Here is a 20351-nt window from a genome sequence, read left to right as displayed (position 1 = left end):
AAAAGACATGTCATCTCGGCACTTGGAGGACGCTTTTCCTATGGTTCATTTTCATGCCAGCCAGGTAGGCTATACTCCCATTGTATAGATAAGCAATGCGCTTAGTATTAGCTTAATATTAGGAAAGTATTTGAGAAACAAATATAGTAGGCCTAGCATATAGAAAGCTTTTGGGACCCTCCTCTTTTTAATAGAGGCCATCACTCTGTTTTCTCGCGCAATTTCATAGCCTATAGAAATGTTGCGCAAAATGAGCTAATGGGCTCTCATGAAGGGTTTGATTAGATTTTCGATAACATTTGCATTGATGTCAGAGTGATTAGAGGGACAGTAGAGAGCTAAGTACCAGGCAGTTAGCAAGTTTGGTTGGCTACTAATGACCATCAGCAGCATCAGAGCTTGGAGAAGACTAATTACCATGACTAAACAATCACATGGAATTTGACTACTTCATGACTAGTGACCACCGGTGTAGCGGTAATAGGGTCACCGCAACAGCATATCCTGAGGCATGCACAGGTGTGCTTTACTCTGCTGCAACGGAACAACTGCAGGACCAAAACAGTGGAGAAGTGTAGCCGTGCGCTTCACACTCATAGCTTTTACGGAAGTCGGCTAAATATTGCTGTTTACTTTTTACTTTGTGAATCAGGTGAATCACTGACTCTACCTTTAACGATGAAGTAACAGTAACATTTTACTTGAAGCAGCTTCTTATAGACCCGATGTCACAGGAAGGCCAAAAAGATCATCAAAGACAACAACCACCCGAGCCACTGCCTGTTCACCCCGCTACCATCCAGAAGGCGAGGTCAGTCCAGGTGCATCAAAGCTGGGACTGAAAAATAGTTTATATCTCAAGGCCATCAGACTGTTAAACAGCCATCACTAACACAGAGAGGCTGCTGCCTACATACAGACTTGAAATCATTGGCCACTCTAACAAATGGATCTCCAGTCACTGTACTAAAACCACTTTAATAATGAGGTTTACATATCTTGCATTACTCATCCCATATGTTTATACTGTATTTTATACCATCTATTGCATCTTGCCTATGCCGTTCGGTAATTGCTCATCCATATATACATATTCTTATTTCATCCCTAAACTTAGATTTGTGTGTATTAGGTAGTTGTTGTGGAATTACTTATTGATATTGCTACACTGTTGGAACTAGAAGCACAAGCATTTCGGTACGCTCACAATAACATCTGCTAACCATGTGTATGTGACCAATACAATTTGATTTGATTCATAGCACCTTATAGATGCAGTCATAACGTAATATGATACTGGTATCTCTCGAATATATCACAGTAAATGTGTCTCTCATGTAATATCACATTATCATCCTGTAGTTTCATAATATTGTTAGACTTTTCTATGCTTATACGCTGGAGGGTGTCTCCCTGTTGAAACTGAATTTATTCATGATTGACTTGTTCAGAGAATACTCTTCTCTTGTATTCACCTGAAAATCCCTTTTATAGACAAAAACTTTTGAACAGTTTAACATTTGTATTTTAAGTATAAAACACTTGGACTCAAACTTGAAAAGAGAAGTTGAATGTTCATGACTTCACTAAAGTAGCCTACATAAGCTAAGTGTGGTGTCAGGAAAAAAAAACTCACACTCAATGTCAACAAAACAAAGGAGATGATCGTGGACTTCAGGAAACAGCAGAGGGAGCAGCCCCCTATCCACATCGAACGGGACAGTAGTGGAGAAGGTGGAAAGCTTTAAGGTACTCAGCGTACACATCACGGACAAACTGAAATGGTCCACCCACACAGACAAGCGTGGTGAAGAAGGCGCAGCAGTGCCTCTTCAACCTCAGGAGGCTGAAGAAATTCGGCTTGTCACCAAAAACACTCACAAACTTTTACAGATGCACAATCGAGAGCATCCTGTCGGGCTGTATCACCGCCTGGTACGGCAACTGCTCCACCCACAACCGGAAGGCTCTCCAGAGGGTAGTGAGGTCTGCAAACGCATCACCGGGGGCAAACTACCTGCCCTCCAGGACACCTACACCACCCGATGTCACAGGAAGGCTAAAAAGATCATCAAGGACACCACCACCCGAGCCACTGCCTGTTCACTCCGCTATCATCCAGAAGGCGAGGTCAGTACAGATGCATCAAAGCTGGGACCGAGAGACTGAAAAACAGCTTCTATCTCAAAGCCATTAGACTGTTAAACAGCCATCACTAACATTGAGTGGCTGCTGCCAACATACTGACTCAAATCTCTAGCCACTTTAATAATAAAAAATTGGATGTAATAAATGTATCACTAGCCACTTTAAACAATGCCACTTTATATGTTTACATACCCTACATTACTCATCCCATATGTATATACTGTACTCTATACCGTCTATACCGTCTGTCTCTATACTGCATCTTGCCTATGCCGTTCGGCCATCGCTCATCCATATATTTTTATGTACATATTCTTATTCATTCCTTTACACTTGTGTGTATAAAGTAGTTGTTGTGAAATTGTTAGATTACTTGTTAGATATTACTCAATGGTTCGGAACTAGAAGCACAAGCATTTCGCTACACTCGCATTAACATCTGCCAACCATGAGTATGTGACAAAAAAATGTGATTAGATTTGATTTGATTTGGAAAGGCACACACCTGTTTATATAAGATCCATAGTTGACAGTGCATTTCAGAGCAAAAACCAAGCCATGAGGTTCTCCGTAGAGCTCAGAGTCAGGATTGTGTCGGGGCACAGATCTGGGATAGGGTACCAAAACATTTCTACAGAATTGAAGGTCCTCAAGAACACAGTGGCCTCCATCGCTCTAAAATGGAAGTTTGGAACCACCAAGACTCTTCTTTGAGCTGGCCGCCCGGCCAAACTGAGCAATCGGGGGAGAAAGGCCTTGGTCAGGGAGGTGACCAAGAACCCGATGGTCACTCTGACAGAACTCCAGAGTTCCTCTGTGGAGATGGGAAAATCTTCCAGAGGAACAACAATCTCTGCAGCACTCCACCAATCAGGCCTTTATGGTAGAGTGGCCAGACGGTAGCCACTCCTCAGTAAAAGGCAAATGACAGCCCGCTTGGAGTTTGCCAAAAGGCACCTAAAGGACTCTCAGCCCATGAGAAACAAGATTCTCTGGTCTGATGAAACCAAGATTGAACTCTTTGGCCTGAACGCCAAGTGTCATGTCTGGAGGAAACCTGGCACCATCCCTACGGGGAAGTATGGTGGTGGCAGCATCATGCTGTGGGGATGTTTTTCACGGACAGGGACTGGGATACTAGTCAGGATCGAGGGAAAGATGAATGGAGCAAAGTACAGAGCGATCCTTGATGAAAACCTGCTCCAGAGCGCTCAGAATGGGGCGAGGATTCACCTTCCAGCAGGACAATGACCCTAATGGACACAGCCAAGACAAAGCAGGAGTGACTTCGGGACACGTCTCTGAATGTCCATGAATGGCCCAGCCAGAGCCTGGACTTAAACCAGATCTAACATCTCTGGAGAGATCTAAAAATAGCTGTGCAGCGACACTCCCCATCCAACCTGACAGAGCTTGAGAGGATCTGCAGAGAAGAATAGGAGAAACTCCCCAAATACAGGTGTGCCAAGCTTGTAGCTTCATACCAAAGAAGACTCGAGGCTGTAATCGCTGTCAAAGGTGCTTCAATAAGGTACTGAGTAAAGGGTCTGAATACTTACAGTTGAAGTCAGAAGTTTACACATATTTTTGTAATTCCTGACATTTAATCGTAGTAAAAATGTCCTGTCTTAGGTCAGTTTGGATCACAACTTTATTTTAAGAATGTCAAATGTCAGAATAATAGTAGAGAGAATGATTTATTTCAGCTTTTATTTCTTTCATTACATTCCCAGTGGGTCAGAAGTTTACATAGTATTTGGTAGCCTTGCCTTTAAATTGTTTAACTTGGGTCAAACGTTTCGGGTAGCCTTCCACAAGCTTCCCACAATAAGTTGGGTGAATTTTGGCCCCAACCCCACAACATGATGCTACCACCCCCGTGCTTCACGGTCTTCAGCTTGCAAGTTTCCTCCAAACATAACGATGGCCATTATGGTCAAACAGTTCTATTTTGTTTCATCAGACCAGAGGACATTTCTCCAAAAAGTACGTTCTTTGTCCAAATGTGCAGTTGCAAACCGTAGTCTGGCTTTTTTTATGGCGGTTTTGGAGCAGTGGCTGCTTCCTTGCTCAGTGCCTTTCAGGTTATGTCGATATAGGACTCGTTTTACTGTGGATATAGATACTTTGTACCTGTTTCCTCCAGCATCTTCACAAGGTCCTTTGCTGTTGTTCTGGGATTGATTTGCACTTTTCGCACCAAAGTACGTTCATCTCTAGGAGACAGAACGTGTCTCCTTCCTGAGCGGTATGACGGCTGCGTGGTCTCATGGTGTTTATACTTGCGTACTATTGTTTGTACAGATGAAAGTGGTACCTCCAGGCGTTTGGAAATTGTTCCCAAGGATGAACTAGACTTGTGGAGGTCTACAATTGTTTGTGGTCTTGGCTGATTTCTTTTGATTTTCCCATGATGTCAAGCAAAGAGGCACTGAGTTTGAAGGTAGGCTTTGAAATACATCCACAGGTACACCTCCATTTGACTCAAATGATGTGAATTAGCCTATCAGAATCTTCTAAAGCCATAAAGCCATAACATAGTTTTCTGGAATTTTCCAAGCTGTTTAAAGGCACAGTCAATTTAGTGTATGTAAACTTCTGACCCACTGGAATTGTGAAACAATTCGACCAACGACCATTGACCGTTTTTCTGTCTCTCGGTCCCAGCTTTGATGCACCTGTACTGACCGCGCCTTCTGGATGATAACGGGGTGAACAGGCAGTGGTGGTTGTTGTCCTTGATGATCTTTTTGGCCAGAGAATGTTACAATCTTTGATGTCTCTCTGGAAGGCAACCCTTGCTCGAATTTCGTCTACCTTGCTGTCAAGAGACTGGACATTGGCGAGTTGTATACTCGGGAGCGGTGAGCGATGTGCCCGTCTACGGAGCCTGACCAGAAGACCGCACCGCCTGCCCCTTCTACGCCGCAGTTATTTTGGGTCGCCTACTGGGATCCGATCCATTGTCCTGGGTAGAGGTCCAAACAGAGGATCCGCTTTGGGAAAGTCGTATTCCTGGTCGTAATGTTGGTAAGTTGACGTTACTCTTATATCCAATAATTCCTCCCGGCTGTATGTAATAAGACTTAAGATTTCCTGGGGTAACAGTGTAAGAAATAATATCCAATCAAAAAAATCATGTCCAATCAATTGAATTTACCACTGGTGGACGCCAATCAGTTGTAGAAACATCTCAAGGATGATCAATGGAAACAGGATACACCTGAGCTCAATTTCGAGTCTAATAGCAAAGGGTCTGAATACTTATAAGGCATTTCTGTTTTTTTGTAGATGTTCAAACATTTCAAAAAAGCTGCCACAAAATAGATGGATGGATATTTGTTTTATTCAAAGCTACTGATCCAGTAGGTAGGTTGTCATTCTGCACTAACATACTTGCTCATTGGTTCTTGAATACATTTTACCCAACTTACCTGTCATAAGCATAATGGATATTGGAACAAGGCAAGGCAGAGTACACTGACTAGCCCTTTCCTGCAGTCAAATGACCTAGGGGCCTCATGAGTGGAATGTGATTAATATTTTCACAATTATTAATTTAAAAAGAATTAACAACAAAAATCCAGTGTTTCTATGTCAAACGGTTTTGTTATATTTCAGTCTTCTGTGATTGTAACGAGTGCGCTGCACTGCGAGTTGGGATGCAAGTACAGGGAGCGAATATTTAATAAATAAATGGAACATAATACAAAACAAGAAACACGAACAGCACACATGAAACTGAAACAATAACGCCTGGGGAAGGAACCAAAGGGAGTGACATAAATAGGGCAGGTAATCAAGGAGGTGATGGAGTCCAGGTGAGTGTCATGAGGCACTGATGCGCGTGACGATGGTGACAGGCGTGCGCAGTAATCAGCAGCCTGGTGACCTAGAGGCCGGAGAGGGAGCACATGTGACAGTACCCCCTCCTTGATGCGCGGCTCCAGCCTCAGGACGCCAACCAAAATGACGATCCCGGGGATCAGGAGTGGACCGGTCACCTCTGCTGAAGAGCGGAAACCTGTCGATCTGGGAGCATGGCGGCCTAGAGCACCGGAGAGAGCATACGTGACAGTACCACCTCCCCGGCACGAAGCTCCAGCTGCAGGACGCCAACCAAAGGGACGATCCAGGGGATCAGGAGCAGACCGGTTGCCTCCGCTGAGGGACGAAACCTGACAAACCGGTTGAGGCGTGAGAGCCTGACGAGCCGGCTGAAAACTCCCCAGGTGCGTCGGTCGAGGCATAGGAGCCTATCCAGCCTGCTGAGGCATGGGAGCCTGTCGAGCCAGCTGAGGCATGGGAGCCTGTCGAGCCAGCTGAGGCATGGGAGCCTATCCAGCCTGCTGAGGCATGGGAGCCTGTCGAGCCAGCTGAGGCATGGGAGCCTGTCGAGCCAGCTGAGGCATGGGAGCCTATCCAGCCTGCTGAGGCATGGGAACCTGTCGAGCCAGCTGAGGCATGGGAGCCTATCGAGCCTGCTGAGGCATAGGAGCCTATCCAGCCTGCTGAGGCATGGGAGCCTGTCGAGCCTGCTGAGGCATGGGAGCCTGTCGAGCCAGCTGAGGCATAGGAGCCTATCGAGCCTGCTGAGGCATAGGAGCCTATCCAGCCTGCTGAGGCATAGGAGCCTATCCAGCCTGCTGAGGCATGGGAGCCTGTCGAGCCTGCTGAAGCATGGGAGCCTGTCGAGCCTGCTGAGGCATGGGAGCCTATCCAGCCTGCTGAGGCATGGGAGCCTGTCGAGCAAGCTGAGGCATGGGAGCCTATCAATCCCGCTGAGGTATGGAAATCTGTCGAGCCAGCTGAGGCAGGGGAACCCGTCGAACCCGCCGAGGCTTGGGAACCTGTCAAGCCAGCTGAGGCGTGAGAGTCTGACGAACCGGCTGAGGCCTCCCTGGTAGCTCCAGTACTGACACCCGGACCCGACATCACCCTCAACACAAAAACAAAACAAACTCTCCCTGATGCTTTCCTTTGGTGAGGCGTTATTCTGTAAGGAGTGCGCTGAGAGTCGGGAAGCAAGTACAGGGAGTGAATATCTAATAAATAAATGGAACATAACACAAAACAAGACACACGAACAGCACACAGACATGAAACTGAAACAGAAACAATAATGCCTGGGAAAGGAACCAAAGGGAGTGACATAAATAGGGCAGGTAATCAAGGAGGTGATGGAGTCCAGGTGAGTGTCATGAGGCGCTGATGCGCGTGACGATGGTGACAGGTGTACGCAATAATCAGCAGCCTGGTGACCTAGAGGCCGGAGAGGGAGCACATGTGACAGTGATGTACAGTACAAGTCATAAGTTTGGATACACCTACTCATTCAAGGGTTTTTCTTTATTTTTACTATTTTCTTCATTGTAGAATAATAGTGAAGACATCAAAACTATGAAATAACACATATGGAAGCATGTAGTAACCAACAAAGTGTTAAAAAAATCTAAATATATTTAATATTTGACATTCTTCTAAGTAACCACTCTTTGCCTTGATGACAGCTTTGCATACCCTTGGCATTCTCTCAACCAGCTTCATGAGGTAGTCACCTGGAATGCATTTCAATTAACATGTATGCCTTGTTAAAAGTTAATTTGTGGAATTTCATTCCTTTGTAATACGTTTGAACCAATCAGTTGTGTTCTGACAAGATAGGGGTTGTATACAGATGATAGCCCTATTTGGTAAAAGACCAAGTCCATATTATGGCAAGAACAGCTCAAATAAGCAAAGAGAAAGTAACAGACACATCACAACATCAACTGTTCAGAGGAGACTGTGTGAATCAGGCCTTCGTGGTTGAATTGCTGCAAAAGAAACCACTACTAAAGGACACCAATAAGAAGAGACTTGCTAGGGCTAAGAAACACGAGCAATGGACATTAGACCGGTGGAAATCTGTCCTTTGGTCTGATGAGTCCAAATTTCAGATTTTTGGTCCCAACCGCTGTGTCTTTGTGAGACGCAGAATAGGTGAACGGATGATCTCTGCATGTGTGGTTTCCACTGTGAAGCATGGAGGAGGAGGCGTGATGGTGTGGGGGTGCTTTGCTGGTGACACCGACAGTGATTTATTTAGAATTCAAGGCACCCTTAACCAGCATGGCTACCACCGCATTCTGCAGCGATACGCCATCGCATCTGGTGTGCGCTTAGTGGGACTATCATTTGTTTTTCAACAGGAGAATGACCCAACACACCTCCAGGCTGTTTAAGGGCTATTTGTCCAAGAAGGAGAGTGCTGCCTCAGATGACCTGGCCTCCACAATCACCCGATCTCAACCCAGTTGAGATGGTTTGGGAGTTGGATCGCAGAGTGAAGGAAAAGCAGCTAACACGTGCTCAGCATATGTGGGAACTCCTTCAAGACTGTTAGAAAAGCATTCCAGGTGAAGCTGGTTGAGAGAATGCCAAGAGTGTGCAAAGCTGTCATCAAGGCAAAGGGTGGCTACTTTGAAGCATCTAAAATATACAATATATTTTGATTTGTTTAACACTTTTTTGGCTACTACATGATTCTATATGTGTTATTTCATAGTTGTGGTGTCTTCACTATTATTCTACAATGTAGAAAATAGTAAAAATAAAGAAAAACCCTTGAATGAGTAGGTGTGTCCAAACTTTTGACTGGTACTGTATATTAAGTGTAATATTGGGTTGCAAACTCTAAATATCTTTATCTGACATGGTACAGGTGTCTTTTTTTTTAAAGCTCATAACCATGTGTGAGGTGTATACTTTTGTAACAATGTTGATTTGTTTAAGACTATCAAGAAACACTCTGTGTGACCCTGATTTAGCCCAATGCAGTAAAAGGATAACTTTCATATACTTACAGCATTTATCGGACTTGGTCCCGATGTCGATGATGGGCATCCCAAAATACTTGTCAAAAAGATGGGGCCATCCGTTGTTATCTCCTAGGAAACAAAATATCAACACATTATTATACTGGTCAGAAATAATACAAAGTAAAACCCTACAGCAAACATCAATGTTGTATCATACTTTTATTAATAATTTAGACGTGCAGGCCAAGGTGTCATTTAATGCCTTCTACAAGACAGCAGGAATAAACTACTTTCAGCCTGGCATCAGCTTGATATCCATAACTCAGCCAGTAGGCTTCAAGTTTTGACACTGTAGATTCTCCCTCAATAAGTCTGGGGCTTAGCCTTGATGTCAATCTGTTTCTACTCTCTTGCCAACTCCTTATGGAGCTGCCATGTTTGGCTTGACAATGACAGCAATGAAGTTGGCAGGAACACTAACAGATCTGGGGCCAGGCTTTCCAGTGCTCATTCGTTGAACCATGAGAAGATAAATAGATTGCCTATTTCGGTAGATCAATCTGGAATGAAGTTTGGGTTTGCCGATATAAATACTACAAGCTTTTAGGTCAATCCATCTCAATAGATCTGTTTTTTAAAAATGGACAGAGAAAGAAGTAATTATGTTTACAAGGAAAGTGTGTCATTTCTAACAGCTTCCTCATTACCAGTGCAAATGGATGTGCTGTTTTAGCTGCCTTCCAACCTAATGCAGCATCATCAATCACAAGTGTCACAGATTTCAAAAGTTCAGCATTGATTTTCTGCTTCAGTGATAACATTCAAGTTAGGCCTTAAAGCTATGGGCTTTCTTCGGCTATTTGCTATGGGGATCAGTATGGTCTTTCAGTGAGTAACAACCTCCTCTGTATCCTGGCTTCACGCACCAGTTTCCTGCCCAAATGGATGTGACATACTTTGATAATACAACTCTTACATCCTACTCATATTAATTAGACCAATAGAACCCTCCATGTAGTTTCTGAGTGAAAAATACCTTCCTCAACCCATATCACGTCGCATGGCTGAACTGCTGAGCTCTTCCCATGATTAAAATGGTAGCTATCCAGGAGAGTTTGCACTACGGAATCCCAATAGTCGACCTTTAAAATATCATCATGACACTGAGGCTGCATCTCATCTCATCATGGGTCAGGTGAAAGTGTACTGTTCAACAACAGTTGAAATCAATCAGCAAATGCATTTTTAAACCATATGTCAATTATTTGCGACGTGAGCAACTATTTCCCTGTTTTGTTGAGCTAAACTTATTTTAAGGCTTTTAATGAGATCCAGTGTTTGTGGGCTTGGCTTCTATACGTTCAATAACTTCCTTGTTGTGCATTGACACAAACACATTAAATCAAGGTATACCATTCAACAACAGATTTCTAAAACACATATGTTCAAGTTATTATTTCCAACATGTGGAACTATTTAATTGTCTTTGATGAGGTAAACTTATTTTAAGGCTTTTAAAGAGATGTAATCCCAGTGGATTTGCTATTAGGTTCAATAAATTCCCTGTGGAGAGCACGGTCACAAATACATTATTTCATTATGAAAATATCATGCAAGGCCACTTATACTCAATACTAACATGTGATTGTGATTTCCATACTCATATGGTGTATAGGGACACATTCACACACACTGGCAGAGCTGAAACAACATTCAACTCTACTGCTATGGAAACCTGTGTCACCTTTTCAAATAGTGTCAGACATCCTTTCAAAACCAAGTAATATTAAAGTTATGAGTGACTGGCATCAGAATGTTATGTTTTTCCTCATCTAAAGAGTTAATAAACTCAGTCTTATTCAGTTCAAACTTTTAATTAAATATAGTCATATCAGTGACTTCCTGGCCCATGACATAATGACAGCAAATCAATGCACTGTAAGGGGCTAAAAATTAATTAAGGGTTGATTTTGCAAACACGTACACTTTTGGATGTTAAATGTTTTGAAAATGAAACCTCTTGAAAATGCTTTTTATCTATCTGAATATTTTCTTCACTCTGTCTGGAAACAAGATCTAATAGTGGCTGAGACCATACTTTTTAAGAATATAAAGATTTTTATCGATTTTCCCAAATGCCCAAGCAGAAATAACATTACCATCACGTCATAAAATGTGCGATTTTAGATTAAAAGGAAATTACAGAAATCGTGACTAAGGTATTTTATATAACATTTCACATGATTTGTTTTTACTATTTGGATGTTTTAATTATATGTATTCATCATTGTCAAGTCTAAATGTTTATATATGCCTTGATGATACTCAGAAACATGTATTTACCAACTCAAAATGTTAATATTTGACATTATTTTAGGAATTATCTTAAAAACATGCATATAAGGTTCACATATGGGAAAAATCATCAATATCAATTGTAATTTAATACACCCTTTCCTCAAAAATATGTACCGTGATGGAAATAACTTAGCATTGTGGTAATGACAGAGTGTGGTGGAAATGACATTTCATATAAAACAACTGATGAAAAATACAATTTTGTCACAGTTATACATGTTTAATATATGAACTAATACATTTGGGAATTACATTTTTACAGTATTTGGTCATAAATAGCAGGGATTCTAGCATGCTATCTCCAGTTGAACAGCTAGCATACAATGTATCCTAAATACGTAAAATTAAAACATCATTTCTAAAATCTTACATCATTTAATGAAATTATAGCCTATTTGGTAATGACGTACAATAAAATATTATCTTCTCAAGTCATATTTACCTTTATTTTTCTATCATTTTCCAGCATAAAAATGTGAATCTCCCTCCATGACATCCATGTGCTCCAGTCACTATTTACATCCATGGTAACCAAGAACACAAACTTTTGAAAAAAACTTTATTATCATGTAATCCGCTTGTCGTGGTGGTAATCACCCAAAACTTAGACACGACTGTATTTTGTGTAAAAACAATTAACGAGTGGCTTATACACATCTAATATGTTATTAGTTTCCATTTATTTGAATATTTTTTTAAACAGATGCATTAAATATTTTCTAATTTTAAAGACCTTTGTAAGTGTAATACTGTACATAGTAGAATGTCAAAAGTATGGGTGTGAGACAGGACAATTTTAGTCTCTACTTAATGGATGTGAAATAAAAATATCTAAATTCACATTTTATCCGAAAAATCTAGCCCTGAGACACAAAAAGTCCCGTATTTGCAAAATCACCCTAAAATGAAAACTCATTGAGAAATGGAAGTCTTGAGGGTGTTTAAGGTGGAACATAAAATCACCACCGTTCTCCTTATAACTCATTTTAATAGCAAACGTAATTCAATGAACAAAGGTTTACATCTCTGACGTTGTTCCCACACAGACAGTTTGTAGACACTGATCTTAGAAACTGATGCTGTATCCTTCTGCAGCCCATGTTATTTTAGACATTCCCTAAAGTTTTCACAAAACAAGACAGTCCATAACTTCTTTAGCGACCCCTGCTGTCTGAACGTATTTTGTTTTCGTGCTGATCTCGCTCTTTTCCCATCTTGCCTTTGGAGAGAGCGTCCATACGAACTGAGAACTTTGAAGCTGAAAGAAACCTAGAAATATTGAACGTTGATAACTTACTGGAAACAAAGTTGTAAAGTATATATTTACTACTACAGCATAATCAAGTGCTTAGATAATCAGAGTGAGCTGAACCAGAGGGTAATTGGATATTTTCCTTTGACGCTTATGAACAGAGAATCCTGGTGAGTTAGCTTTATGATAGCTAAATGATATGCCTGTCTTGATGAATAACAAAGGTGTACATGATATTTACGATCTAAAACCAGTCAGGATATTGACATAAGCATGTATGACTTTGAGAGTGATGATCATTTAGATTTTAGAATGTTTAGCATTTAGCATTTGCTATCACTACATGTGCATTTTGTAACCCCCTTTTGATTCGACAGCACCAGCGCCACATACCATCTTCTGCAAACTACTTGGCCATTTACAGAGGCTTATCATCTACAGATTCTACGATCATCATTGTTGCCTCATCTCTATAGAGGGACATTTGACTGGTACATTGTGGAATGAACTGAACCGAGATAATTGAGTGCACTCACATTTTACTTTTATTGGGTACCCCATTATTTTCTTATTTTTATTACTGTATTGGACAAAACTTAATTGTTGAAAATGAATGGTCGTTGTTGATAATCTGTTGTTATGATACTCTGTTGTTGTGATCTTTGAACATAAAAAAGAGAAAACAAACAAGTCCTTGCATATTCTTCCTTTTTCCTTGCTTAATTAGATTCCATTGCTTTAGATAACAGTCTCCTTATAAATTCATGATGAAATCTTGTATTCACAAACAAAAAATGCAGGATATACACTATATATGGGGCAGCAGTTAGCCTAGTGGTTAGAGCGCTGGACTAGAAACTGAAAGGTTGCAAGATCGAATCCCCGAGTTGACAAGGTAAAAATATGCCGTCATTGAAAATAAGAATTTGTTCTTAAGTAACTTGCCTAGTTAAATAAAGGTAAAATAATAAAATAAATATATACAAAAGTATGTGGAAACCTGTTCAAATTAGTGGAGTTTTGTCATTTTAGCCACACCCGTTGCTGATAGGTGTATAAAATTGAGCACACAGCCATGCAATCTCCATAGACAAACATTGGCAGTAGAATAGGCTTACTGAAGAGCTCAGTGACTTTCAACATGGCACTGGCATAGGATGACACCTTTCCAACAAGTTAGTTAGTCAGATTCCTGCCCTGCTAGAGCTGCCCCGGTCAAGTGTAAGCGCTGTTATAGTGAAGTGTAAACGTCTAGGAGCAACAACAGGTCAGCTGCAAAGTGATAGGCCACACAAGCTCACAGAACGGGACGGTTAAGTGCTGAAGCGCGCAGCGTGCAAAAATCGTCTGCAGTTGCAACACTCACTACTGAGTTCCAAACTGCCTCTGGAAGCAACGTCAGAACAATAACTGTTCGTTGGGAGCTTCATGAAATGGGGTTCCATAGTAGAACAGTCGCACACAAGCCTAAGATCACCATGCGCCAAGCGTCAGCTGGAGTGGTGTCAAGCTTGCAGCCACTGGACTCTGTAGCAGTGGAAATGCATTCTCTAGAGTCTAGAGTGATGAATCACGCTTCACCATCTGGCAGTTCGACGGACTAATCTGGATTTGACGGAAGCCAGGAGAACGCTACCTGCCTGAATGCATAGTGCCAACTGTAAAGTTTGGTGGAAGAGGAATAATGGTCTGCGGCTGTTTTTCATGGTTCGGGCTAGGCCCCTTAAGTTCCAGTGAAGGGAAATCTTAACTCTACAGCATACAATGACATTCTGGACAATTCTGTGCTTCCAACTTTATGGAAATAGTTTGGGGAAGGCCCTTTCCTGTTTCAGCATGACAATGCCACGTGCACAAAGTGAGGTCCATACAGAAATGGTTTGTTGATATCGGTGTGGAAGAACTTGACTGGCCTGCACAGAACCCTGACCTCAACCCCATCGAACACCTTTGGGATGAATTGGAACGCCGACTGCTAGCCAGGCCCAATTGCGAAACATCAGTTCCCAACCTCACTAATGCTCTTGTGGCTGAATGGAAGCATTACCTGCAGCATTGTTCCAACATCTAGTGGAAAGCTTTCCCAGAAGAGTTGAGGCTGTTATAGGAGCAAAGGGGGGACCAACTCTATATTATTGCTCATGATTACGGAATAAAATGTTGGACAAGCAAGTGTCCACATACTTTTGGTCATGTAGTGTATATATGAGGGCATAACAAGGTCCCCAGAAGAGTTGAAGGGTCATTTCTCTTTGTAATTTCAAAGTTTCATCTGCATTCTGTTTTGGGTGAAATATGAATATGACTCACATCTTGAATGCACAGATTCACACACACACACACACACACACACACACACACACACACACACACACACACACACACACACACACACACACACACACACACACACACACACACACACACACACACACACACACACACACACACACAATACATTAGCTGCAGACAGACACCGAGGCACCCAACCCGACCCAAAATGATTTGGTTTGGGGCCGTCTTTCATCTTGTCAAAACAGTAGTTGGGCTCATCTGGGCCACAGCAAAAAGACACTTCCAAACCGTTTTGCTTTGAAAAATGTTTCTTCAATATTAATGTTGACGGGAGAGTATGATGAAAAATGTTTCTTCAATATTACTGATGACAGGAGAGTATCATGAAAAATGTTTCTTCAATATTACTGATGACAGGAGAGTATCATGAAAAATGTTTCTTCAATATTAATGTTGACAAGAGAGTATGATGAAAAATGTTTCTTTAATATTAATGTTGACAGGAGAGTATGATGAAAAATGTTTCTCCAATATTAATGTTCACAGGAGAGTGTCATAAAAAATGTACATTCTGATAGCAGAATGATGACAGATGCAGGATTAGTAATTAACACAGTTTCTAAAGATAGTGTGAATTTTCACCAGCTGTAAGTCTGACAATAGTAAATATAATCGAACACATTTTATTCTCCTGACATTCTCCTTTATGGCGCCAGGCAAAGGCATTTGCATATTAAAAATCCACGACAAAAACCACAATGTCCAATCCTTTTGAAGACTTTCCAATTCTTCACGAATTTGTGACCAAATGATCTATTATTAAGTAAATATTCGTAGTTGTTACCCACTAGTTATGAATTCTTCGACTGATGGGAGTAGTATGTTTTCTTCTTTTTCACATTGCATTGCTGTCTGTAGTCGTTAAGGCTTGACTTCAGACCTAGCCATTAGAAACAGATGGTCATGGAAATTCATATCTCAATGGACTGCACCAGATGCACTAGTCATTGGAACAGGTACCAATGGACGTGGTATATGCTAAATAATGTTTGTTGGAGAATAATCTGATTATGTTTATTGGATCTTTATTCAATTAAGTTGAGCTTGTCATTAACAGTTGTCAAAGGGAGAGCGTTGGAATAATTGTGCCGTTATCCTAATCAACTTTATATTGCCTCAATGGTCTGCTCTCTGCACAAACAGCGACTGTGTGATGGTGTTTTATTAAGTGTGCAGTGAGACAGCTGTATCATCTCTGTGTGTTGCCTGGAGTCTAAGAGATATGGTGGTGGCCGAAGCCCAACATGATTAACTGTTTTGAGGTCAGTAAAAGCTCAAACAATGCTGTTACCCTCAAGGTGTCTGTCTCTTGCAAACAAACAAACACAGCACGCATGCATGCACACAAACACATGCATGTGCACACTTAATCATACACACACACACACTTTCGTGAACACTTACGCTCATACACACACACAACCAACCTCACAATGGGGATGACTCATCTAATTTCCCCAAAACAGTTTGGACCAAAACCATCTATCTGTGTGGCACACATGGCCACCTACTAAGCCTCATGGTCCTCTGCACAGACGAGACGTTTCCCAATCTATCAAACAATACCACCATGCATAAAGAGGAAAAAACAACCCGTTTGTATGGTAACTGCAAAGAATGAAGCACACAGCCACCAGACATGAATCATAATTATAAATTATATAGTAGTTAGCAGCCTATGTACACCACTATTTGACATTATCATGATTATATGCACTCCACCTACTTGAGAGACTCTCTGAACCATAGGTGGCTAGGATGAGAGTGTTTGGCACACAGAAGAAAGGGGGGATGAAAACAACTTGAAAGAAAGAAGATGAAGTTCAAGGGAAAAGTGTGATTCGGCTTTACAATTATGCAGGAGTATGGTGAGGCAGATATAGAGGGATGGCTCCCCTGCCTTTCCGTTCACCACCAATTGGTTCTGACTCATCCTCGAGTAAAGGGGAGGGATTTCGACAATCTCAATTAAATCAATCCCACCTTGTTTGGGAGAGTGAGGGGGGGGGGGGGGGGGGCTTTGCTTCCAGGAAGCCACAGCAGGAAGCACAGTGAATTGATTAAGAGTGAAATATACATTGACAAGGTCAATGCCATCTACGTTATAGCTCATCCTCTCTCGTAAACATGTTAAAATAAATTAAAAACAAAGCTTCATTGTCTTGGTGGAAGGAAGGCAGTTGCCAAAGAGCAGTATACTCTCCTTCTCCCCCTCCCCTCCCTTCCTTCACTCGCTGGAGGGCTTAAGGCTTGTCTTAAGCAGGGCTCAGAGCAACACCTACTTGGTCAAACCCACTCTCACCAGATGGTTATAAGTGTGGCAGACTGGCAATAGAAGCTGGATCAGCCCAGGTGGTCAGCTTCTGAAACAGACGTAGTTTGTTGAGTTTACTTATTATATACACTGAACAAAAATATAAACGCAACATGTAAAGTCCCATGTTTCATGTGCTGAATTAAAAGATCCCATAAATGTTCCATATGCACAAAAAGCTTATTTCTCAGAAATGTTGTGCACAAATTTGTTTACTGCCCGGTTAGTGAGCATTTCTCATTTGCCAATATAATCCATCCACCTGACAGGTGTGGCATATCAATAATCTGATTAAACAGCAATGAAAGGTTAATCTAAAGTGTGCAGTTTTGTCACACAACACAATGCCACAGATGTCTGAAGTTTTGAGGGAGACTGCAATAGGCATGCTGATTGCAGGAATGTGCACCAAAGCTATTGCCGGAGAATCAAATGTTAATTTCTCTACCATAAGCCACCTCCAACGTCATTTTAGAGAATTTGGAAGAACGTCCAAACGGCCTCACAACCGCAGACCACGTGTAACCACGCCAGCCCAGGACCTCCACATCCGGCTTGTTCACCTGCGGGATGGTCTGAGACCAGCCACCCGGACAGCTGATGAAACTGTGGGTTTGGACAACCGAAGAATTTCTGCACAAACTGTCAGAAACCGTCTCAGGGAAGCTCATCTGCGTGCTCATCTTCCACACCAGGTTCTTGACCTGACTGCAGTTCTGTGTTGTAATAGACTTCAGTGGGTAAATGTTCACCTTTGATAGCCACTGGCATGCTGGAGAAGTGTGCTCTTCATGAATGAATCCCTGTTTCAACTGTACCGGGAAGATTGCACACAGTGTGTATGGCGTTGTGTAGGCGAGTGGTTTGCTGATGCCAACATTGTGAACAGAGTGCTCCATGTTGGTGGTGGGGTTATGGTATGGGCAGGCAAAAGCTACGGACAATGAACACAATTGCATCATATTGATGGCAATTTCAATGCACAGAAATATCATGATGAGATCCTAAGGCCCATTGTCGTGGCCATTCATCCGCCACCATCACCTCATGTTTCAGCATCTTAATGCACAGCCCCATTTTGAAAGGATCTGTACAAAATTCCTGGAAGCTGAAAATGTCCCAGTTCTTCCACGGCCTGCATACTCATCAGACATGTCACCAATTGAGCATGTTTGGGATGCTCTGGATCGACGTGTAGGACAGCATGTTCCAGCTCCCACCAGCCATTGAAGAGGAGTGGAACAACATTCCACAGGCCACAATCAACAGCCTAATCAACTCTATGCGATGTCTCAAGCTGCATGAGGCAAATGGTGGTCACACCAGATTCTGATTGGTTTTCTGATCCATGCCCCTACCTTTTTTTAAGGTATCTGTGACCAACAGATGCATATCTGTATTACCAGTCATGTGAAATCCGTAGATTATGGCCTAATTTATTTATTTAAATTGACTGATTTCCTTATATGAACTGTAACTCAGTAAAATCTTTGAAATTGTTGCGTTTATATTTTTGTTCAGTATATACTGCATCTCCAGGTGTTACAAACAATTGAGCCGCCGCTTCCACAGCCCATTGGGATTCTGTAGAGATGTAACAACGTTACATCGAGATGTAACAACGCTCTATATCCAATTGAAGATAGTGGGGAGTGAGGGGGCTTAGAACATGAAGAGGGGAGTTTGCGAGGTGGATTTGAGAGCAGGTGGGAATGGTGCAGTGACAGCTGATCTAGATAGCAGTTTGTCGTACAAACAAGCAAACATGATTGCACTTCTATTTTTGAGAAAATAACAAGTTTACCCATACAAAATTGTGCTGCACGTAAACACACTTGTGCAGATAAAAATATACTTATTTTGCTGAAACTCAAAGCGCAATCATTCTTGCTGTAACGGTGCGTAGAGTGATGGGTGTGGAGTCAGGCGCAGAGAGCAGAGGACTTGGAAAAAACTCTTTATTCCGTACAATCACCGCGCACAAAGAGGGTGACGCCGAACACAGGCGTACAACACTCCAATAATGTACTACACAGGCACATACGCTGTACAGCGGACAATCCAAAAAAACAGGAACACTCCTTGACCAAAAACAGCAAACAATCCCGCACGAACACAGGCGGGCTAACTGAACTTAAATAACCCCAACCCAAAACCCCAAACAAGGAACAGGTGAAACCAATTAGACCCAACAAAACGAAAAGGGAAAAAGGGATCGGTAGCAGCTAGTAGACCGGCGACGACGACCGCTGAGCGCCACCCGAACGGGAAGTGGAGCCACCTTCGGTGATATTCGTGGCACTTGCAAACACATACCTAGATCATTGCCACCATACAATTCCCATTCGTCTCAAATCCACCTCTCCTACTCCTCCTATTCCAAAAATATAAATGATCCATGCAACAATTTCAAAGATTTTACTTAGTTACAGTTCATATAAGGAAATCACTAAATTGAAATAAATTCATTAGGCCCTAATCTATGGACTTCACATGACTGGGAGTACAGATATGCATCTGTTGGTTACAGATACCTTAAAAAAAAGTAGGACCATGGATCAGAAAACCAGTCAGTATCTGGTGTGATGACCATTTGCCTCATGCAGCAGGACACATATCCTGTTGATTGTAGCCTGTGGAATGTTGGTGGATTGTGGCCTGCAAAGTTGGTGGATATTGGTGGGAACTGGAACACGCTGTCGTACACATCGATCCAGAGCATCCTAAACATGCTCAATGTCTGGGGAGTATGCAGGCCATGGAAGAACTGGGACATTTTCAGTTACCAGGAATTGTGTACAGATCCTTGCGACATGGGGTTGTTCATTATCATGCTGAAACATGACGTGATGGTGGCAGATGAATGGCACGACAATGGGCCTCAGGATCTTGTCAGGTATCTCTGTGCATTCAAATTGCCATCGATAAAATGCAATTGTGTTCGTTGTCTGTAGCTTATGCCTTCCCATACCATAACCTCACCACCACCATGGGGCACTCTGTTCACAACGTTGACTTCAGCAAACCGCTTGTACACACGACGCCATACACGTGGTCTGCAGTTGTGAGGCCGGTTGGACGTACTGCCAAATTCTCAAAAATGACGTTGGAGGCGGCTTATGGT

General features: G+C 42.2%; 1 protein-coding gene across 2 annotated transcripts in view; it reads right to left on the bottom strand.

Moving 5' to 3' along the window:
* The window catches only part of LOC139574461 (relaxin receptor 1-like), a 106532-nt gene that overhangs the window by 46436 nt on the left and 39745 nt on the right, over nt 1-20351 (bottom strand). For both annotated transcript variants that reach the window (XM_071399037.1, XM_071399038.1), the window contains one exon: nt 8994-9077. In XM_071399037.1, coding sequence (XP_071255138.1) covers nt 8994-9077 — 84 coding nt within the window. The remainder of the gene's footprint in view (nt 1-8993; nt 9078-20351) is intronic.

Source organism: Salvelinus alpinus, chromosome 4 (genome assembly GCF_045679555.1).
Source record: "Salvelinus alpinus chromosome 4, SLU_Salpinus.1, whole genome shotgun sequence".
NCBI lineage: Eukaryota > Metazoa > Chordata > Actinopteri > Salmoniformes > Salmonidae > Salvelinus > Salvelinus alpinus.
Note: the sequence above shows the minus strand (reverse complement) of the source record. Positions and strands in the feature narration are given on the sequence as shown.